Raw genomic sequence first — 24,327 nt, 5'->3', positions numbered from 1 at the left:
CATCAAAAGATTCCGTACGACATTTTATTTTACTTAAATTTTTGTATTTATTAACCCAATCTAATTACCTATCTGGTCATTAAGTTATATTGAATATAATTTAGGTGTATTAAAGAGATTATCACATCAAAAATTTAACTTATAATACCTTATGACTTATAAACCTTAGTTCATAGTAGGCTTGGCAATTCGGATTGCCGTGTCAGGTTCGGGTCGATCCGCTAACCCGTTTAGATAAAATCGAACCTGTCACGATTAGCTAAACGGGTTGGGTGGGCCAACCCGCCGAGTTGGCGGGTCACACATTAGGTTGGCGGGTCAACCCGTTTTAACTAAACGGGTTGATGAGTCGGAAACGGGTTGGCAGGTGACCCAATAACTAAACGGGTTAGTGGGTCAACCCACAGATTGCCGTGCCAACCCGTTTTATAATCGTGTCGATAAACGGGTAAACTTGCCAACTCGTTTAGCCTAAACCCTAACCCTGTAATTTCGTGTTGTGTTAAAATTGCCAACTCTAGTTCATATTCGGTAATAAAACTAAGCATTCTATTTGATAAGACTATAACATATCAATCATAATGATCTATCTTGAGCATGAAAGTATAAACTTATGATTAATATATTGGTGTGGATATAATGCCTTGAACTGGATCACATGAATTGTTATTCTATAAATTACTGCTAATTGAATAACTTGAACTCACGACTATTATAACACCGACTTTCAATTATGAAATGAATGTGAATTCAAATGTGAAATTGATGTCACTTTTTGATACATTTAGAGTAAGATCGTTCATGGTCAAAATATCGATTTATTAGGTGATCATATGTAACATTGTGGGAACATTATTTCTCAATATTGAATCCATGATCAGTTTGATTTTAATCAAATAGTTATGAAATATTCTATTTAGATAAATTCAATGGCAATTAATTATTCTAAATCTGTGGCCGAAGATTTTTAGGAAGGAATTACTAAAATAAATGTATTCAATGAAATATGATTTCAAGAGTATAAGAATAATCAAAAGATTAAACGAAGAAGTATTACTATATGTTATTCTTGTATTTTTTAAAAAATTATGTGACTTTTAAAATTACTATTGAAAAAATTTAAATTTAATTATAATTTTAAAAGTTATATTATTTTTAAAAAGTTAAAAAAAACAAAATTTACAATTACTCTAAATGAACAGAAATACTTTTTCATATTCCTAGGCACGCACGAGTGATTCGACGTGCCTTAAAAATCCCCATACGTTTTGGACCTTTTGGTTATTGAAACTGAAATACTCGTTTTACCAAACGGGGCCTTACGTCGCGAACTTTATAAACCGGGTTCAAACCGCACCACAAAACCCTATCTCTTTCACTCTCTCTCTTGAAAACTCCGATTTATCTCTCTCAGGTGCTCTTTTCGTTTGCATCCAGACTCTCTCTCTCTAAAATCCCCAAATTTTATAGGGTTTCTCTTTCTGAATCATTCCTGGTCCTGTTACTGATTATAGCAATCAATCAATCTCCAATTCACTTCACCAAAGCCTAATTTTATCTCTAGGGCTTTCGATTGCAATGCCGCCACCGAACAAATCGAGCAGGGCTGGCAGAATCGCCGACTCGGAAGAGTCGGAGATGCCTTCGAACAACTTGTGGGTGGGGAACCTGGCGAGCGACGTGACGGACTCGGATCTTATGGACCTCTTCGTCCAGTACGGCGCGCTGGACAGCGTCACCTCGTACTCGTCGCGGAGCTATGCATTTGTCTTCTTCAAGCGCATCGAGGATGCTAAGGCCGCCAAGGAGGCTTTACAAGGCGCCGAGTTGCGTGGCCACCCCGTCAAGATCGAGTTCGCGCGTCCGGTTTGTTCTGATCTCTGCGTCTCGTTAGGTTTATTTAGTTTTCGTTGTTTCTTGGTTTATGGATTTGTGATTTTGTGTAATATAATTCATTCGAATTTTGCGATTTCTGCAGTTTTATGGGTCTCAACTTTCAATCTCTTGAGTTCCTTCTCAGATCCCTAAACGAATTTTTTTTCCTGGGGTACGATAATTGGGTAAATCGGGAAATTAGAATGCAATTTTACTAATAGGAACCTGGATTTTGCGTTGAATTATCGATAAATATAGAGATTAAAGGGATGAAAAATTAATTTACCGAGTGAAGGGATCAAAATTTTATTTATTTTTCTTATAATAATATGAAATAAAGAATAAAGAATAATATAATTTAGTTGCGCATTCATTGAGACAGCAAAATTGAGTTTTACGCGTCTCAACCCGATGTTCATTCTCAGACCCCTGAAGAACCAATTCCTTTCTTGATGTGATTACTGGGATATGGGTATTTAGGTTTTGTCCAATAGTAGGCGATTCCAAATATTAGTTGAAGCGCAATGAGTAGAGTTCGAGCGATCGAATTAAACGTTAAGATTTAGGAACACAAGCAAATTAAAAGTTTGAAATGAAATGAACTTTATGTAATCATCACTCCATTTCGGATCACAAGACACGTGCATTTTTGTTATATTGGTTGATAGCAGTAGGTTTCACAAACCCCAGTTACAGCATACAGAAACCGATCGGAAACCGAGAATGAGGATACCGGACTCTCTTAACAAAATTGCTACGACTCAGACTCTGGTAAACAGTGGATGGGATTTCTAAAATGTGAACAGAAATATGGGCTCGTTGACAATGTATTTTAGTTTTGTTTTTTAGCCAAAAAATAAAAAAAAAAAATAAAAAATAAAAGCATTAACAAAACAATTGATAATACAAAATACTAACAAAATACTTAAAACAATTTTTACCTATATATCACATTACAACCAAAAGGTAAAAAACACCTTCTAAAAAGCGTTATTTAACGAATCCATGAAATTCTTTACTTAAGAACCGCCATACATGTTGACACCAAACTACTGCACAAAGTTTAAAACACGTTCAAGATGCTTGGGACATGTGAGTTGGTCCCCTGTTCCCCTCTTAATGAAAGCAATGGATACAGTTGAGGCAAAGCAACGAAGTTGTCAGTGTCTGTGTGTATAGACTACTACTTTAATGTCGCAGGGAGTCGGAAACTGAACTTAAGTTCTTACTGTTAAATTCGTTTCAGTTTTCATTATCAATTGGTGAAAAATGTTATATTGATTTCACTTAAATGTAGGAGTAAATTGTGGTACCCAGTGCCTATATCAAACCAAAGGTAAATCACGCCGAAAGAAAAAAAAAGAAGAAACCTTGAAAGTAGCGGCTTTCTTTACTTCTGTAGCAGCTCATATGAATCCCAACTCCAAAGAATTTTTTATTTATTTTTCCTTTGAATTAAGTTGTGTTTGCGCTATTTCCTTTACAAATTCACGAAAGTGGGGGACCAAATCACTGGCTCACATTATTTGGGAAGTGAATGTAGTGAGGACAAATGACTTAAAACTTGGGAATTTGAATCGTGAGCGATGGGTTTTGGGTTATGCGGTTTATAGAATGTTGTGAATGCTAACTTTAGTATCTATGTTTGAACCTTGGGCTTCAAATCCGTCTTGAGCTGATGAGTTTTCATATACAAAAGTCACCACCATGCTGAGTTGGCCTTAGAAGTTTTTGTCAAACCTTTTGATGTGTACTTCACTTTGATGCCTATAAGTATTCTTGCCCTTACGGCTAGGCATTAAACCCCCTCCCCCCCCAAAAAAATACCAACCCGACCTGCATTTTCCGAGTTGACACAAGCTACCTCGTCGGCTCTCGACAAGCCTCAGCTTGGGTTGGTAACAATATTTCTCTGATGATATGCATTTTGGTGGATGAATTGCTGCTACATCGACGCCTTGATTTTTTTTTCTTTCAAAATTAATAGGCAACATGTGGATGATCTGCATTTTGGTGGCACCTAGAGCTTGACAACAGACCCAAATTTTGAGCCGAGCCGAGCCGACTATTCTCAGCTATGCTCAAAATTCCATACATGGCTTGGCTCGGAATTGGGATTCCGATTCCGAGCCTCGGTCAGAATTCAAAAACACCCGAATACCGGTCTGAAGGGGTTGGTAACCAACCCTACTTGCCATTTCAATAGAAACATGATCTCGTTGCACAAGTATTATGATATGTACAACAATGAGTTTGACAAGGAACTAACATATCACCAAAAAAAAAAGAAAAAAAAAAGGAGAAATTAAAAAAAAAAAAAGGGTGTGGGAAAGAGCAGTATAGACTGCTGTTGAAAAAGAAAAAAAAGGGTAATTTTCCCAATGCTGAACATGATTAAACCTTAGTGCGAGGGTGAGAATTCTTTAATTGTGAATAAGTTATCCCTTTTACATAAGACACAATTCATAGTTTTACAGAATCCTTTCAAATGTTATCTCATCTTAAAAGAATGATTGTATGATCCATAAATGTCATGTCCTAGGAAGAATGTCAGTCACATTTACAATATACTTTAAAAGGATTAGTCATAATTTGAGCTCTCTGCATTCATTTTATATAATTCAGTTGTATCTAGTAAACACCAATGTGGGACTTTGCACATTCCCATATAATGTCTTCGAAATTCAATATAATCCAATTTGGGGATTAATAGTAGGCGTCCGGTGCCATAATCGTGGAAGAAATGCCTGTAAACAAGATTGATAAAAAAATATTTCGACAAATTTGTTTCTTTAGAGTCTCAATGAGAGCTGCATCAACATTAGTAGGACCAGAGGGTACTTGTATCTAATTTATATGTTACAGATGATAGCCGTCTTTTGGTTAATATAAAACATCTTCATTTTACCATCAATGAGATCACCAATATGTGCGTAATTTCTTCCTTCTTTTCTAGAATAAGCAACCATGGTTTGCTAATATTTGACCTATAGTTCTAGAAATATGCAACAAATGGGATTGCCAATATTTAGCACTAAGTTTTTTATATGACCATCAAGTCTGGTTTTAACATGTCTTTTACCTTCAAAATACTCCACTGAGGGCTTGATGGATTCATTTTAATTAGGGGGTTAAAAGAAGATAAAGAATAATTAGTGAAAAATTGTGCCTTGATACACTTTAGATAGTAAAGGGGGAACACATCAAAGGATATCCTTGATTTGAGATCCATTTGTGGCATGAAGGGCTCAGAATCCCTAGATGCTTCTTGCACTGGTCATTTTCTCCCATATGCCTGACAGTTAGTATCTTGATATTTCATTTGGCACCACGAGAGAACTCTTTGATCTCATGACACATATGGCTAATGTCCTTAGATGCTGACTCTCATTCAAAGACTTAACTTTTTTCTTCAAACAAACTTGTCTGTGCTAGTCATCCATTTGATGACAGGACTAACATGTAAGAAATTCAATTCTTCACAAAATTCTGTTGAAAATAAGAATAAGAAAAAGCTCATTGCTTAGGTTGTCATTTCTTAGATTTCCTTCCTTTTTTTTTTTTTTTTTTTTTTTTTTGCTTCCATACTTTGTCTTTTATATACATCGTATGTGTTAGATTAGCTTTCTTTCTGCAGCTTTTAGGCCCATGTGTTTACTTCTCTGAACCTTTCACCTAGTCTCCTTCTGTAGTTGCAAGATATCTAAACTTTTTTCACCCACTTGTGTGGTAGAATATGTAGACGATTTCTCCTCAGCCAAAGGTTTAGAGTCTTATACCTCTCATGTGCTGCAACTCTATAGTGCTAATCTAGTTCTCCAAGGTCTCACATACCTACCAACACAACTGATGCGGATTTATGTTGTTCTTGACTTTTTATACTTTCTCCTTGTTTGTGTGAAATGGTTAATTTAAATGTTTAGAAGTGATTTTAACCCTTGCAAGTACCACGATTTCCTTTTTATGTCAATCAGGTTGATTTCTTGAATATATGTAGCTATCGACAGATGCTACATCAAGTTTTGTTTTGTTGCTTTCTTGAATATATGTAGCTATCAAAAGTTGCTGTCTTGGGATGTCTATTTGGGGTTTTTATAGTCTTATACATATGAAAAACCTTGTAAGCAGTTATATTAATTTTTTAATAGGCTTCCATGGCCTTGATGCTTAACCCAATGGCTAATGCATCAATAATTAAGGTTACGTGCATCTGCCAGTACAGGCTGATTTAAGCTGTTTGTTAATTGCTTGCAGTTTTGTAATACTAGTAATTTCTTCTCTCTATAGCATGTTATGTGGTTTTCTTTTGGCACCAAGTTGATCTTTTGTGGATATCTACTAGTTTTTTCGCTTGATTAGTTTTTCTATATACTGGATTTAGCTATTGAAACATGCGATCTTGTGATGCTTGTGAATTTTCTTAAAATCCTGCCTTTCAGGCAAAACCTTGTAAGCATCTATGGGTGGGTGGAATTAGCCCAACAGTTTCAAAGGAAGAATTGGAAGAAGAATTTCTTAAGTTTGGTAAAATTGAGGATTTTAAGTTTCTTAGAGACCGCAATACTGCATTTGTCGAATTCCTTCGATTGGAAGATGCTTCCCAAGCCATGAGAAACATGAATGGGAAGCGTTTAGGTGGTGACCAGATACGGGTGGATTTCCTTAGGTCGCAGCCCTCAAGAAGAGTAAGTCTCTTGTTCAGAATTTTCATTGTCTTTCCTATGAGATTTTGTGGCTGTCATAAGATTCATCATAACAGCTGGCATCATGGGTGATTCTGAGTAGGGAGAGAACTAGAAAATTGTTGCTTGGTACTTGCATGAAGTTTGTTCTCACTACTCAATTGAGTAATAATGATATCCTTCTGTGGGTATGAAATTAGAAATACTAAAAGCTTTGCACTTCGTATTGAATCAACTTGTTTTTTGGTTTAAGCTAGATGGTAATTAAGGAGTGTCAGTTCTGTATTGATTACTTAATGTCCTTCATGTGTACCAAAAAACTATCTGTAGATTCCACGAACAATTTTCTTACTAAGATGCTGTGGATGTCTTTGAAATGTCAATTTCTTTTCATATATTTTTTTTCTTTTCATGTCATTTTGAAATGAGCTTATATGTCATGTGCTAATGTTAACAGGAACAGTGGCCTGACTCCAGAGATGGGCCCTTTCAGGGCAGAAGCATGGGACCTGCTGATTCCCATTTAGGTTATAAAAGGCAATTGGTGAGTTTCAGCCTCTGAACTCTGTTGTACTAGATATTCCAAACTTTCTGTATTGAGAATGTCTCCAAGGCCATGCGTCTCTAGGAAATTGTGTTAACCACTTGCATCGCATGAGGTCTATCTTACAACTTAGTGGTGTACTAAATCACTGTTTAAGTCAGATCTAGCAGGCCTTATCATTGGTTTTGTGGGATGCACTTGGATTGCAGATGTGTGATCTGCTTATATAATTGTAGATGGCAGTATTCTGCTATTCCTGTCTTTTTCAATTGGTTAATGTTGTTCTGAACTTGTGTTATTGTGTTTCAGAATCCTCTGTCTTCTGGGGGGCGAAAAGGAGATGGTCAACCCAGTAACGTTTTGTGGATAGGTTACCCTCCTTCTGTTCAGATTGACGAACAAATGCTCCACAATGCTATGATTTTATTTGGTGAAATAGAGAGAATTAAGAGTTTTCCTTCAAGAAACTACTCCTTTGTGGAATTTAGGAGTGTGGATGAAGCCCGGCGTGCTAAGGAAGGGTTGCAGGGTCGGCTTTTTAATGATCCGCGAATAACCATTATGTTTTCGAGCAGTGATCTGGCACCTGGCAAAGATTACCCTGGTTTTTATCCTGGAACTAAAGGGCCAAGGCCAGAGATGTTTTTAAACGAACCTTCATTTCGACCTGCACAATTGGATATGTTTGGTCATAATCGTCCTATGGTATCAAATAATTTTTCTGCATCATTGCAATCTATGCCTATGAGGCCTTTTGGTCGTCAAGGCAGTCTTGAACCTCTGCTTTCAGGCCCAGAATTTGATGATTTGGCCACACATCCTAATCTTCAGGATGGTAATTTGAAAAATATGATGGGTCCAAACTGGAAAAGGCCATCTGCTGCAGCTGGGATGCTCCCTTCTTCTGGAACAGGTATTATACCGTCCACGATATCTATGCCTGGTGCTTGGGACGTGTTTGACATAAATCAATTTCAAAGGGATTCTAAAAGGTCGAGGATAGATGATGCTTTGTCCATTGATGACGTTTCTTTTCCTTTGAGAAAACATGATGATCGTGGGTTGGGGTTGGATCAATCATATGGATTTGGTCCAATAACTGATGGAGGCCCCTCTGATCCTTTAGCAAATGTTCCTGGGAGGAGTAGCCACAGTCCTGTAGGTGCAAGGGCCATGGCTGGAGGACCTGGTCAGGGTCATGTTGATAATGATTGCATTTGGCGTGGTCTTCTTGCTAAGGGGGGAACACCTGTATGTCAAGCTCGTTGTGTCCCTATAGGAAAAGGAATAGAGACTGCACTGTGAGTATAATTTTTTCCTTTTCTTGTTTTCTTTCTGTATCATTTTCTGTTTGAATTGTTTAAGATGTTGTGCTAATCTCTGCTTAATACATGCCTCACGCTAGCATACCACCCCTTGGGTATTTTATCATGCTCATTATTGTATTACCTTAGAGGTCTTTAAGGAATTCGGGTCTTTCTTCATTTAAATTAATATTCATTTTTTTTTTATTATCTCATTTCAATAGGTTAGAGATGTATGTAATTAGTTGCTTTTTAAGATGTAATAAGTTGGAGCATAGGTATTTTTCTAAACTATGTAGACCTCATTAAATTGACTGCAACTTTTAGGGAAGTTTGTTACAGCGATTTTATTTATCTGATGTTCTCACATATATATGAGTACTCTATAGAGTGCATATGTTGGGAATGTAAAAGAAGTTTCCGGTTCTTTTGTTTGATTCATATTTCTTTTGAACATTATGTGCTTCTTTTTTAACATGTCTGCATCTTTTCCTCGCTGGATTTTTACCTCCTACCTGAGAACTTGTCAATTTAATGAAAGATCGTTTGCCATAATAATTTTGTGTGTCTGATCTGATTATGTGGCTCTTAGCTCTCATTTAAGTGAGAATTCTCTGTTTTGCAGTCCTGAAGTTGTTAATTGCTCGGCCAGAACAGGATTGGATATGCTCACGAAGCACTATGCTGATGCCATTGGTTTTGATATTGTTTTCTTCTTGCCAGACAGTGAAGATGATTTTGCTTCATACACTGAATTCCTCCACTACCTAGGTGCAAAAAGCCGTGCTGGCGTTGCTAAGTTTGATGATGGGACCACGTTATTTTTGGTACCTCCATCAGATTTCTTAACTAGCATTTTGAAAGTTGCTGGCCCTGAACGTCTATATGGTGTCGTTCTCAAGTTTCCGCAACAAGTTCCTAGTGGCACATCCATTCCTCAACAACCGTATCTTCCTATCCCTTCATCTCAATATATAGGTAGACAGCAGATTCCTCATATTGAGTATGGTGTAGTCTCATCAAAGGAAGAACAAGTTTTGCCTATTGATTATAACAGGGTTTTGCATGAGGACTCAAAGCTTCCTTCAAAATCTCTTTTGCCAGCTACGAGTGAGTCCCCTGCAATGCACTCAGCACCTCAAGACTACACTTCTACTAATGCACTATCAGTGTCCCAACCTGGAGTGACGTTAACACCTGAGCTTATTGCTACTCTAGCTTCCTTACTGCCTGCAAATTCACAGTCTTCTGCTTTAGAAAGTGAAAAACCTGCATTAGGCTCATCATCTGTGAGGCCTTCAATTCCACCTCATGGTGCCCTTGATAAAGGTACCCCATCTCAAGACTGGAAGCAAGATCATCAAACTTCTGACCATATGAGTCATTCGTTGCAACAGTTGAGGAGTCAGTTTAATCCTCAAGTACAAAATCATTCCCAATATCAGCCTTACCCACCCGTCTCAAGCATACCTGGTCATTCTGCCCCATTGGTACTTGGCAGTGCCCAAATCCAGGACTCTTCTGTCAGCCTGCTGCCGCAGGGTGCAAATATCTCTCGGCCTTTGAACCAAAGTGGACAGCTTGCTGCTTCTCCTCAAGTGAGCCAGCAGTATCATCTTGAAATTCCTCCCAGTAGAGGCTATGGGATGGGTCATGGAACAGAGGCTTCTGGCTTATACAGTTCACCACCTTTTCAGCAAGCTAATGGTCCTTTGACCTCATCTGGTCAGGCCCATGGTTCTCTTCTTTCCCAACCACCAACATTTGCTTCTGAAAAAGTGAGCTCGGAGCTTCCCAATCAGGTACAGCAGCTTCAATCTGCACTCTTTGGCACTGGGCAGGGCACGCCGGATGTTGAGGTTGATAAGAACCAGCGCTACCAGTCAACGCTACAATTCGCTGCTAGCCTCCTCCTCCAGATACAGCAGCAGCAGCAAACGACCACTCAGGCCGGACGAGGTTCTGGAAATCAACAATGAGGTAAGTCCTCCCTCCATGAGTAACATGATTTAATTCAATGGATAAATCCCTTTTTAAGAAAATATCTTCTGCTCAAGTGTAGATGTGGTTTGTTGGCTAACATAAGTTCTATATTTTTTTTGTTGTGCTTGCATATGGTGAACATTCAGGGTCATAAGTTGTCTTTTGGTTTTTTTTGTTTATAGTTTCCTGTCATAGTTTTCTGACAACATCTTCAATGGGGAATTGAAGTGTTTATGATATGATTTATTCTGGCCGTAGAAGGCTGCGGCGAACATTATATGAAGTGAATTATTAGTGGATTTTTAGTTCTTTGATAGTCAAAAAACTCTGAATACTAGTGCTGAGATGAATGTGGTGCACATGGGAAAAGACCAGCATTTTGTGGTTTCTTTCGAAGTTATAAGAGATGTTATAAGGTGGCTAGAATGAGAGAGATGTTCTAATAAGGAAATGATTAGGAAGTAGATGTTATTACTGTAACTTAGAATGAGGTGGTTTCTTTTTTGGGAGAGTTATTATGTTGAATTTCGTAAGGTTCTGAGTGGGATTTGATACTTTGATTTCTCATCTGGGCATTTGAAGAGGAAGAAATACAAGATGCTCCACCAGTTTGGATCAGAACATAATAGTTTGATGCTTTAGAGCATTTGTAGTGAAGTCGTCAAAGTAGAGAAATCACCAAAATCAGTCGAGTTCCGTCAAAATTGCCTTTGTATCAAGCTCCTCAGTGCTACAGTAAATTTGGGGTTTGTCATAATCGCTTGTCTGGTCTGAGGAGTGAAGTTACTCTCGTCTCTTCATATTTTCCCTTTCTTTATTCCCTTCTCGTGTTCTCAAGAAAACCTAAAGCCAAGAGAATCTTGTCTGGTCTGACGCCAAGACAGCGCCGCCTCATCCGCGCAGCACAACACCACCCAAAACAGCGCTGCCGCCTCCGCCACCTCAACCCAGGTTTGATTTGGTTTGTGGGTTTGATTTGATTTGGATTTGGTTTGTGGGTTTGATTTGATTTGGTTTGGATTTGGTTTGTGGGTTTGATTTGATTTGGTTTGGATTTGGTTTGATTTAAGGGAGGGGTTGGGTTCGGAGTGAGCAAAACCCATGTAAAACCCCTTGTAAGAGACCATTTGTTTCTTTTGAGACTTAAAATGGCAAAAATGCTATCGTCTCCTATGTAAAACCCCTCATTCCTTGCTCCAACCCAGCGTTTCGTGTCCTTGGAAGCCATTAACGGCGCCTTTTGGGCTCCCAGAAGGTTGGGTCCGGTGGAAGTCTGGATTGGGTCTTTTTTTAGTTGGTTGGTTGGTTGAAAGGTTAATAAAAAATAGTATTTATTTTAAGGTAGTGAATATTTAGGGAGTTTGGTATTTAGAGCTTTTGAAAACTAGGTAGCCAAAATAACGAAAGTGATATTCAGCAAATTTTGACGACTCCACTACAAATGCTCTTAGGAGCCAATGATTGTTGGAGTTAACTTGTTAAACATTCTATACCACTTTGGACTGGAATCAAAGTTGGCCCCCGTTTGTGAAAAGTTGACTTTCTTCCTCTTCAAATGGGATTTTGTTCTGTGTCTTGAGTGTTTTAGAATCAGCATGTTATGTCTTGGAGTAGGTGATAAGACAAATATGTTTGCTGCCCCTATTTGTGAAATTTATTATATTGGAGACGTTTGAAAACAATCTTGGTAGCAGGATTAGAAGTAGGTCTAGTTTTCATTTTGTAATTTGATTTGAGGATTATAATATTTCAAAAGAATTTGGCTCTGGAAAGCTAGAAGAGGTGGGATCATAGATAGATATCTAATGTGTTCACTGACTGGTGAAGTTATTTTTTTGAGGAACTATGTACTTTTGGGATCTGTGTTTAACTAAGAAGCGTCGATGAATGACGCGCATATTGAGTAGCAGTTTGAATAATACTTTGTAGGGGAAGTTGTTTCACCCAATGGTTTAATTCCATATTGATGTAGTTTATTAAGCTTATTGTAAATATTTAGATAGATTATGTTTGAATCTTCTTGGCAAGTTGAAGTGTCTTTTCTTTTACTCGGGCAGTTCTTTCATCTAGTTAGTTTCTCTGGCTAGGCATATAGCTAATGGTGTCTTCTTCTTCCTTCTGTTCTCGTAGTTATCAATTTTGCGCGAAATGTGTGTTTTGTGTTTGGTGAGTTAAGTGTGTAACACTAGGTGTCAATATGCCTGACTTGTTCTTGTGGTCAGTGTGCAAGTTTGTATTTTAATAAGCTTTTACTACTATAGACTATAGTGTATTGTGTCAAATTTGTGGTGTGTCTGAAGAGACAACTGCATTGTGTGTAGAGTGGCTGTCTCACTCGTTCGGCACTATGTACCTTGATCTAGCATGCGGTGATTTCTCTTATCTGATGGGCTTACCCTCTGTTATTGCATTTACTATTAGCATTTCTTAAGATTTCATTGCTGGAAGAATATTTAATTACTGCAATTTCACTCGCGTCTCTAGTGGCTTACAATTGTAATATTTAGCTTATGTGTGATATATGGACCTGTTTTTTTGTGATGCATCTGTGATAGCTTAGTACCGAACTTTAGGGTGAGCATCTTGTCTTATAAACTTGTTAATTGTAACCGTGCAATGTAATTGCACTTTGAAAGGGTTAGTTGGACTTAATTTTTGAAGACTATTTTGGTATGTTTAGTAAATTTTATGTTTGTAAATATAGACTTACGGGTATTCACCTCTACCTCTCAAAACTATGATCTGGGGCTGCCTTTTGAAACTTGGATGAGTGTCGTGTGACCAGGAATTCTCCCACTTTTTTTCGATTTTTTCCCTTTTAAGTAACATAAAAATGATGCAAAAAAAAAAAAAAAAAACCATGCGTGTGGGTTTTTGAAGTTTGAACATAAAAGATTACACAATATTTTCTCACTTCTTGTGAATCAAGTTATAAATCTGATAAATGCCCATTCTAATCCTTCCACAAATATGGTGTACGAGGAGCTGTCTTGAAGGAAATGTCACTTGTTAAATTCAACCTGTCAATCTATTGACTTGTGATCTGTACTTTTGTCAGCAACAAAATGATGTAGAAATTAGAGGAAGAAAAAACGCTTTCTATGCAAAACATTCTCAAGAACCAAGAAAATGGTTTTTTTTTACTGGTTATTATTCTTCACGTGCATTTATTTTGCTGATTATGTTTTTAAGATTTCAAATTGTCATAAAAAAGTACCACTTCCCCATTCTTTCACTTAAGTTGATTTTGTATGATGAAAATGATTTTTTTTTTTTAAAAAAAAGAATACGGTGGACTAATTTGATATGCAGAATTTTCTAGGGACAAACTTGGAATTTGATTTTTCATTTTTTTGGGCGGAAAAATCAACTGAGAAATGAAGTTGCTTGAGATCAGTCACAAAAAGTTGGTAATGAGAATTAATTTATAACCTTGTTTATTGTTTTATTTATTCAATTTGACCAAATGGCAGTAGAGGAAGAGGTCTGTGGCATATGTTTGTAGTATTAAAACTTTACCCCGTTAAAACTAATGGTTCCACATTTGGTGCTCCTATTTTGTTATAATTTTTATATGCTACCTATTTAGTACATTGCATGTGGTGGTCTTTTTCCTTTTCTTTCTTCTTCAAATTTCAAGGAAAGATATCACATACTATTTATACCCAATAAAATGGGTTCCAAAAAAGTTTTTGGGCTTGCTAAATAACAATAGTCGTTCTCAATAGGTAGCTTAATTGGATAGGAATCACTCTCACTAGTTTAAATCTCTCATTCCCCTTCTCTTGGGGTTAATTACTTGTTATATATATGTGTATGGTCAATCCAATCCCAATTAAGAATTACTTATAAACAAAATTTTATAGTCGTTCCCAATTATGAATGTGATAAAGTATTTTATTTTTTTTTATAAGTAATTGGCCCCAAGAAAGAATGTGATAAAGTCAACTTAATCAATTAGGTTACTAGTTCAAGTCTTTCTTTCCCCATTCCCTTCGGGCCAATTACTTGCAAAAATAAAAAACTTATAAAAACAAAAAGCTTATAGTCGCTCCCAATTAAGAATGTGGTGAAGTCAGCTCAACGGGTCACTAGTTTGAATCTTTCCTTTCCCCTTCCCTCGGGGTTAATTGCTCATAAAAACAAAAGAAATTATATAGTTGTTCCCAATTAAGAATGTCATGAAGTCAACTCAATCAGGTCACTTGTTGCATGACCTAACTAGATGGTCGAACAAATCACTCAAGCTTAATCGTTCGCTCAAAAATCAACAAAATCAGTTACCTCAATCCTACATTCTTTTATGCATTCATGCCTTGTTTCTATATAATTATGGTTATTAAATCTTTATAAGGATCTTAAAATCTTAAACTTTTTATGATTTAGAAAGCCAAAACAATCTAGATTTTAACTTTTTTTTTTTTTTTTTGATAAATGGACTAACTAAAATGTTTTTTTGTGATAAGTAACTCTAACTAAAATGTTGAACTGTGGGATGCAACAAAATTCTTATTTTTTTTTCTTTTTCTTTTTGGTAAAGATTTTTTATTTTTATTTTTTCAAGTAATTAAGATATTATTAAAAGTGTAAGGCGCCCCAGGTACATAGGAAATATACAAGAGGAAACACCTATTTTTTTTTAATTTTTTTTAATTATTATTTTTTAATTCAAGAGGAAACACCTGGTTAGACGAAGAAAAAAGAATAAGAAAATCATGATAACTAATTATCAAAGGAGAAACAAAAGCAGCTGTTCAAAGATACCGTGTATAGAAAAATAAAGCCTTAATCTCAACTCTTCCCCCAGTTCACCTCATAAGAAGTCGCGTTGAATCTTTTCAATATGGTTAGCGACACCTGCATGGAGAGAGGAAAGAGGGACATAGAGTACGTAGGTAAATTGAAAAGTGTACTCCTATTGAGGATGATTCTACTACCCTTAGAGAAATGCATCATTTTTTAACTAACCAACCAACACTCAAATCTTCTCAATAACTCCGGCCTAAATATACTTAGCCTTGTAGTAGGCATCTAACGAAAGATGAAGATATTTTAAAGGCAAAGGGGAAACCCCACATCCCATAATCCAAGGCAACCCATCCACATTAGCAACATTATCCACAAGGATCAATTTGACTTAGCCAAATTAACATTCAAGCCTAAGACAGCTTCATAACATAAAATCAAGCACTGCAGATGACGAAGTTAATCTGCGTTGGCTCCTCTAAAAATCAAAGTATCATCCGTAAACAAAAGGTGAGAGATATTAAACCTTGTCCTTACAGAAAAGCTCGATAGAAGTCCCCCACTCACTGCAACGAAAATCATCCTACCTTAAGCTTCCATCACAATGACAAACAATAGAGGAGACAAAGGGTCCCATTGTTTTAAAGCCATGAGAGTTACTAACAAATCGGTGGAAGTGTTGTTAACCAAAATCGAGAACAACATTGTTAAAATACAATGAGCAATCCAAGAACACCACTTCCTTCCAAAACCACACAATCTCAACATGTACAACAGAAAATCCCAATTAACTTGATTATAGGCTTTTTCTAAGTTCAACTTGCAAAGAACGCCAGACTCTCTAGATCTTAATCTACTATTAAGGCATTCATTGGTAATAAGAACATGATCTAGGATTTGCCTATCTCGGATGAAAGAATTCTGTAACTTAGAAACAATCATATACACCATCTTAAGCCTATTCGCTAAAATGTCACTTACAGGACTAATCGAGCGAAAGTCTTTGGGATCATCAACCCCTAGAATCTTTGGAATGAGGGCAATAAAAGTAGCATTAAGGCTTATTTCGAACTTATCTCTATCCTGGAATTCACGAAAAACCTTGATAATGTCTTCTTTTAACACATACGAACAAGCTTGGAAGAGCGCCATAGAGTAGCCATCAGGGCTGGCGCATTGTCTCCATTTATAGCTTTTACTACCTCCAAAACCACATTTTCCTCAAATTCTCTCTCCAATCAATTAGCATCAGCTTCACCAAAAGAATCTAAGGAAAGGCCAACCAACAAAGGCCGCCAGTTGAATTGCTCGGTATATAACTTTTCATAAAACTGCACAATATGCTTGTTGATCTCCACCTAGTTGGTAGAAAGTGTGCCATCAATCAACAAGGAGTCAATGGAGTTTTTCCTCGTGTTGGAGTTGGCCGCTTTGTGAAAAAACTTCATGCACTTATCACCCATCTCTTAACCACAAAGCCTTATATTTTTTCCTCCAACTCACCCTCTATGAGAATGGATCTCTATAACTTGTTTACTACTTCTTCCTTTTTCCTTCTTTCCTCGTTGCCTAATGTCCTCTCTTCTTCAATGGTCTTAAAAGCACATACCTCTTCTAAAAGAATCTTTTTCTTTCTCCCTACCTCACCAAACACCTCTTTATTCCATCTCATTTAATCAACTTTCAAAGCTTTGAGTGTGCTAGCCACAACAAAGCTCAGAGAGTAATGGAAGTGAGAAGAGTCCCACCACTGCTTTCACTCTAACTTCAAAACCCTATGACTTTAGCCACATGTTCTCAAATTTGAAGACTTCTCATATGTAAGTCACCACAATCAAGGAGAATTGAAAAATGATCCAAGCAAAGTCTAGGAAGTCTTCTTTAGGACAAGCCTAGAAATTGACTTTCCCAAGCCGTTGATACAATCTCTTTGTTTCATTACTAGATGTTGAATTATTTACCATTGTATGTTTTAAATTTAGTGTTGGTAAGAAATTAGTGGGAATACTCTGAATAACTATCTTAACTAATTGGTGCGAGGATAAGGGCCTCAATTCAATCTTTAATGCTCCGTTTGTTGTGACGTAAAATGGTTTCTGTCGTAAAATGGTTTCAGGGAAGTCATTTTTCTGGAAAATATTTTTCGCCGAAAGCATTTTTTGGTGTTTGGCGCGTACGAAAAATCACAAATATTTTTTATATTTTTATTCAATCATATTAATCTATAAAAATCAATTTTTATTTAAAACATATAAATATTAATGTAAAATAATATAAAAATCACTAGTGACGAGATTCCGTTACTGACTAACAGGATTCTGGCAACTTTTACCGAATTTCGGCTACTATAGCCAGAATTTGAGATAAAGGCCGAAATCCGAACAGTTTCGTTGGAGTTTGAGTTGGTCGGATTCCAGTAAAAGTGACCAGGTTCCAGCCAAAACTATTGGATTTCGGCCAAAATTGCCGAAATTCGACATAGAACGGCTAGAACGGCTAGATCTCGACCGGTCGGCAAGGATATGGCCGGGATTTTCTAGTCAAATCCGTTCGGCCGGTAGGCTAGAACTCGGCCTTTTTGGTCGGGATATTCTGGCTAGCCGGCCGTTTTGGCCAGATGGCCGGAATATGACCATTTTGGTCGCTGGAATTTGGGCTGACCGGATTCTGGCGAAGATGGTCGGATTCCGGCGACATTGACCGGATGATGTCGGATTTCAGTGATGGTCAACTGCTTGAACGTGAAGGTCGACTGTGTCGTTTAAAAGGAGTCGAATGCGTTTGGCGTCTTCGAAAAATGATTTACGCTTTTAAAAAAACTGGAAAATACAACTTATGTATTAGACGCATACGGAGCATACGTTGCAGGAACATATTTTTCCCTATCAAACACCGAAAAATGTCGAAATTATTTAAGCCGAAACATATGGAACATAAGTTGCAGTCTCCAAGTTTTTTTACTGAAACAAACTTGTACAAGTTTTAAAAGCATTTTATTGACCTTTAGCTTTATATATCTACATCATTCATTCATTCTTCTTATTATTATTTTTTTTATAGTCTGGAAATGACCCACAATTCGATCCAACGTTCCAATCTCGAAAACACCATCACCAATCTTTGATAGGATATCGATTTTAATAAAATCTTACCTTTAATTTTGTGAAGCCAAATCCCAGGCACCGGGTTTTAAATTTCGCTTATATGTTTTAGGACTTCAATTTTAATAAATTCAATAAAATTGAATATTTTACTACATATTCCATCAACGCGAATATATCCAGGAAATGTCAACTAAAGGAGTATACTTGAGATATTTATTTTGGGAGATTTGATTCTTGTACAACACCAATACAACAACTGCACAACCACCCCTCACATGAGGGTGGGCCCCAGTATGTGGAATCCATCCTCATGTGAGGGATTGTTGTACAGTTGTTGTATTGGTGTTGTAAATATAACATTTTCCTTATTTTGGATTCCAAAGCTACAGTCTCCCGTGCATGATGCGATGCATGCACTTGAAAAGCGTGTTAGAATGTGTTAATTTTTCTGTATATTGAAACCGGATTCTGAATAACAACATTCGGGGGTGAAAAAAACGGACGTAGAAAATAAATAAAAATAATCAAGAATTTTTATTCTAATTTATATGATATTATTACGACTGAGAGAGCATAACGTACGTGGATCAATTGACAATTGAATTAATCCGGCGGCATTCTTGTTTTTTAAAATGTTTTTTGTGGTCTGCTTTTTTATCACATGCGACTTCTATGATTATTATATTTGGTCGGAAGAAAAAGAAAAAGAGGAATGGTTATGGTGTGATTAAGCATTTAAACTTATTTCTATGTGTTGCGTATTATTGACTCCAAAGTACTAGTGAGTTTAAGCAAGTGTGCTATGGAATACCGCATCTCATTTTCGTAGCTAACGGCGTTTATTTAACGTGTAGGTTGCTTGGGCTTTCTTTTTAACAAACCGACGTCCGTACGTATATTGAATTTTCAAACGGGAACGCCTGGGTTTGGTTTGACTTGCTGCTTCTCATCGCCGGCCAATTTCTTCTATCTACTACTACTACTACTACTACTTCAATGGAACTCGTTGCTTAGGATAATGTACAAAATGGTCTTTTTGTAGCTCTTTTCTGCTGTGTTCTATTTGTTTCCGAATCTAACCTTTAAATTAATCAAGTTTTACTCTCTCTCTCTCTCTCTCTCTCTCTCTCTCTCTTAGTTTGAAACTATTTGCAACTCATGAACTTAGAATTATAATATCATATGTACTCGTACGGGTGGCAATTCGTGTTCATTTGTTGAGTTTAGGTCGTGTCGAGGTTTGAGCCCTAATTTCAATTTATTTAATTAAACGGGTTAGACCTCTTAATCCTAACTCAATAATTTTGTATCAGGTTCGCAAATCACATAAAAAATTGCTAGTCCTAAATGTATTATGTTGAGTTTGGGTTGTGTCGAGGCATAAGTATACGACTATATAAGTCTACCCTAGCCCGAAAAATTTAATTAAATAGGTTAAATCTCTCAATCTTAACTTGTTAATTTCGTGTTGAGTTTGCGAGTTGTGAGAAAAGTTATCAGCTCTTATCGGTATTAGTACTAGTAAGTATCTTCAATGCAATTAATGATTCTCCAAAGAGACCATAATTACTACAACCAAACATATTATTTTTTATTAGCCACAAGGAAAAATCAATGGACGGGACCAATCTGCAAAAAAAAAGCAAATGGTTACTATGTAACAAACCATCCACAAATATAAAGAAGAATGATTTTCGTATTTGGTAAAATTACAAAGGTCTATACTCATAATGATCTTTTAAACAGCGAAAAACGTTGTCTAAACAGAACCAAAAATAAGGTGCAAACTTTTGATTTGTTATTTTGTTTCACTATAGGAGAGAAAAGGAAATCATGATGAGCAAGTCCATCTCATTTCTCGTCCATTGTACGTATACCAAATACCTCTTTGGTCCTTCTTTTCTCTCTCTCTCTCTCTCTCTCTCTCTCTCTCTCTCTCCATCTGACCAAACTGTTGATCCCTTTTGCTTTCACTTTCCTCTAAACAAAATTAAGGTTATCATGAAGTTTCGACCAAGTTCTATTTTAAGTTGTGTGAAATCAACACTCTTTTAGTCTTTTAAACGCTGCTTCATTTAAGAAAAAAATCCGAAAAAGAGATGACGCTTAGAGCCTAGTCCAGTGATTAGTTATCGTTAGGTTTTTAATGTTGGCAAATTAAATGTCAAAACATATTTGGTTGTAAGTTTAAAGTCTAGGGGTTCAATTGGTGAAAAAGTTTATACAAGGCATTAAGATGGATTCAAAATCCAGTGGGCTGAATCCGATTCAAATTGGAAGACCTATATGAAGTGGTTAAGTCAATCAAGGAAAGGAGCCAGTCGTAATTTCATTAATTTGAGTTAAAATTGGACTTGTCAATTCCAGATTGATCACATCTCAATGTTTTGATCATAATTTTCAGCTTAAGTATTGGCTTGAAGTGAAACCAGCGGCATTGGAAAGCTAACTCAAAATATGCAAAAAATATTTCTGAACCAGGATTTGCATAATTCAGACTTTTACTATGCCAGAATTGCCCCAAAATATAAGCCCTAAAATCTGGGCGAATCTTGCTGAAATCCTATTCTCACTAGAATTAGGTTTTCTTGAAATCTATTTAAAGGGATTTCTAGGCACAAATTTATTAAGGATTCTACTTTAGAATTCAATGTGTTAAGATATGGTTTTAGACCTAAAGTGTTAACATTATATCTCTCTTAGAGTTTTGGTTATTATTTAACTATCAACATTGAACATCGTCGAAGCCTATTGGAGTTCCAGTAAATGAGATCAAGTAGAAGAATTTTTTCAGAGTTTCTAGGGGGCTACTGCGATAGAAGTCAGGCGGGTTGCTTGTCTTATGCTAGAGAGTGTCAACTTCAAAAGTTTTGTAAGTGTGAACTTCTTGTAACCATTATTCTTCTATAGTGGATTGATTTCTGGGGTGGCTACTCTGGAGCGATTTTTTCTCTTTGAGTTCAAATAGTTTCCACTTCGCACCAAATATCCATATCAATTGCTTTATTGCTTTTTATATTTTGTTGATTGTTTATTTATGGTTGATTCAATTTTTAATCCCTGCATTTATATTGGTATACACCTATTCAACCCCCCTTTAGGTGTTGTTTGAAGTCTGGTTATTATTTCAATTGGTATCAGAGCAGGTTCACTCTGTTTGGATTAAATTCCTAAGTGAGGTCTTTGACTCCTTTTGCTATGAATACTTCTCACTCTCCTACCATGAATTCTCAAGTTAAGAGAAATCTTAGGAATAAGAAAGAGAAGAGTACTCAAGGAATTAAGTGTCATGAATGTCTAGGCTTTGGTCATATTCGGATTGATTGCCCAAATTATTTAAAGTACAAAGGAAAAATCATGAAAGCTAATTTAAATGATGAGTTAGATTGACTCTCCTATTGAGAGTAGAAATTGCATGGTCTTTATTGTCTCCTATTCTTCTGATAATGAATCTAAAGGGGAGGATGATATTCAAAATACTTAAAATAATCTTTTTGAGAAATTTTCTGGATTAAGAAAGTAAAACATAAAAAATTTGAAGAAGCTTAGGGAGATTGAAATTGAAAAAGAAAAGTTGCTTGTTAAATTGGATGACTCTCATGCTTTGAATTACAAACTTGAACTTGACATTGTTGAATTGAATATGAAGAAAAACTCACTTGAGAATGATCTAACTGAATCTAGGAATCATTTGAATAAATTCTTTAGTGATAAATTGAATAAAATGTTAAGTTATCAAAAGAAGCATTGTGATAAATTTGGACTTGGCTTTGCGGATAATTGTTCTTCTATGGCTTCTACTTCTTGTGTGAAAAATGTTTGTGAAAAGAAGGTGGTGTTTGTTCCTGCTTCAAGTGATAAGGGTAAGAAAGTTATTGTTGACCCTTATGTGTCTAGACTTAAGTCTAGGATTGTGCACCCTCTTAGAAAACAACATTCTCAAAGGTTTGTTCCTACTAGTCATCATTGTGACAAAGTTGATATTTGACTTAACTGCTTCAAGTTGAAACACCGTGAGCATAAGAATGATAGTTGTAACGTCCAATATATTAATTAGATATTAAAAACATAAATTAGACTAATTAAGTGATTAATTAGGTAAATGAGGAAAAATAGCACTTAAAAATGGTCTAAGTGTGAATTTCTGAGTTAGGTGTCTGGACGGGCACTTGCTGTATCCAGACGAGTCAAGCAGTAGGTCTTGTCTATTGTCATGTCCGGACGGCTAGCGGACAGATCTTCTCGAGAGTTTCAGTTTCACGTGCGTTCGAATGAGACATTTTGATATCTAGACGACACTACCCAAGAGTTAAGATGCGCGACTTCACACACGAGTGTCCGGATGGGTTTACCTGTCCGAACAGGCCTGAATAGAAATTGGTTGAGCAAGTTTTTAGCTCATTTCTCTCCCCATTTCTCTCATTCTCACATTTTCTCTCCTGTCTCTCTTGTAGGGTTTGATAAACCCTAGATTATAGCATTTTGAAACTTTCGAACTCAATTCCGACACCAGAAACATGATCCTCGTTACAAGATTTATGTTTTACCTGCAGCTTCTCAAATTTTAAGACATAAAATATAAACATCTTAAATTATAATTAAGATATAATAATAAAATAATATAAGAATTATATGAATATTTATAAAATTAAATATTAATTAGTAATTAATATAAATATTTATAGGATTAAATATTCACTTGTATTTGATGCCGTAAAACATTCACGTGCTACACGAACTGTAGATCGGCGAGTGCGCTCGATCCCCGACACATTGCATATGATCGCAGTGGCGATCTAGTGCTCGATCGCATTGACGCTTGATCGACATAGGTCTGCAGAAGAAAAATATCTCGTAACAGCTGTCTCTGAGTTTTAGGAAAACAATCATTACTGCATGACTCACCGCCACAGCGCGACACGCCTAGCTCACTACCCGCGTTGCAGCTCCTGATCAGCCCTTTATCAGTATGACTCAAAGCAATCTCCACCGTTCATCAGTATGACTCAAAGCAATCTCCACTGTTCAAGCTACTATATATAGAAGAGGTGCAGCCCCTTCAGTTTTCACGCACAGCTCTCCCTCGATTTCTCTCTGTTTCTCTCATAACAAAAGCCCTCTTTCTCTCTTCTTTCTTTGGCAGTAGCAGGATCACTCTCTCTCTCTCTGCTCTCGTCTCTTTCGGCGAGCCCAGAAACAAGAAGAAAAGAGATCCTTTCCTCTTTGTTTATCTCTCACGGACTGCTGTAGGTCCAGCAAAGCTCTCTTCGTCTCTGTCTTTTAGGCCAGTAGCCTTAAAACAGAACCAAAATCTCTCTGTTTGTCTCTTGGCCAGCAGCTCATATTCTTCCTAAAACAGTAGCACAAAGCTCTCCCTATCTCTCTCAGTTCTGTGTATACAAAGCGAAAGAGAAAGCTCTCTCCTCTCTGTTCTGGTCTCGGCTTACTACAGAAGAAGTAGACAGCAAGTTTCCTCCCACCTGCTGTTCCTCACGACCTGCAGCAAGAAAAGTAGAAGAGAAACTCTACCCCTTTCTTCTCTGTTTCTCTCAGCCGGTCCCTGTAGGTGGACCCTTTTAAAAATATCCTAAATACCACTTGGGGATATTTTTGGTAAGCCTCTAATTAAGCATGGTTTTATTCTTTATGATTTTAAAGTCAATTGAATTGTTTGTTTTTCAATATTATGCTTAAAAAGGTTATTTTCAAAAGTGATGTATATAAATTATAAAATACGTTGTTATAATGCCCAAAAAAAATATATATTTTATAAAAGCGCCGTTATGCTCCTCAAAATTATAAAAGTATTTTTAAGTATTAGTCATACTAATGCCGTTATTTTACCAAATTTTATAAAGGATAAAATAGAGGTTATTTATATTTATACTGTTATGCCGCCCATGCGTTTTAAAAGTAATATACCAGTTATTTATGGTTTATGTCTATCCTTATAAAAAGAATATTACATTTTTAGTATATTAATGTTATTACGATGTTTGTTTTACTTTGTAAGTATTTCAGGTGTTAATTAAATAAATGTCGTAATAATGCTCCATGCAAATATGTGGTCATGCAACTGGCAAATTTTA

At 36.5% G+C, this 24,327-nt stretch overlaps 1 protein-coding gene across 2 annotated transcripts; it reads left to right on the top strand.

Annotated features, from left to right (window-relative positions):
• The first annotated feature begins 1,365 nt into the window (after positions 1-1,365).
• On the top strand, positions 1,366-19,344 carry LOC133878995 (flowering time control protein FPA). Of its 2 annotated transcripts, XM_062317551.1 has the most exons (6): positions 1,366-1,866; positions 6,315-6,560; positions 7,015-7,101; positions 7,411-8,402; positions 9,031-10,385; positions 19,093-19,344. In XM_062317551.1, exons 1-5 carry the CDS (start codon positions 1,579-1,581, stop codon positions 10,382-10,384), a joined length of 2,967 nt encoding a protein of 988 aa, XP_062173535.1. In that variant the 5' UTR covers positions 1,366-1,578; the 3' UTR covers position 10,385; positions 19,093-19,344. The 2 variants fall into 2 exon arrangements, with proteins under 2 accessions (XP_062173535.1, XP_062173540.1); XM_062317556.1 differs by lacking the exon at positions 6,315-6,560.
• The last annotated feature ends 4,983 nt before the right edge of the window (positions 19,345-24,327 follow it).

The sequence above is a fragment of the Alnus glutinosa genome, chromosome 1 (assembly GCF_958979055.1).
Source record: "Alnus glutinosa chromosome 1, dhAlnGlut1.1, whole genome shotgun sequence".
NCBI lineage: Eukaryota > Viridiplantae > Streptophyta > Magnoliopsida > Fagales > Betulaceae > Alnus > Alnus glutinosa.
The sequence above is the reverse complement of the archived record's forward strand: the minus strand, read 5'-3'. Positions and strand labels throughout refer to the sequence as shown.

Bases quoted from the DNA above. Each gene is read 5' to 3' on its own strand.
- LOC133878995 (XM_062317551.1), top strand. From the start codon at position 1,579: ATGCCGCCACCGAACAAATCGAGCAGGGCTGGCAGAATCGCCGACTCG. The intron at 7,102-7,410 runs GTGAGTTTCAGC...ATTGTGTTTCAG, and splicing joins TAGGTTATAAAAGGCAATTG to AATCCTCTGTCTTCTGGGGG. The intron at 8,403-9,030 runs GTGAGTATAATT...TCTGTTTTGCAG, and splicing joins AAAGGAATAGAGACTGCACT to TCCTGAAGTTGTTAATTGCT.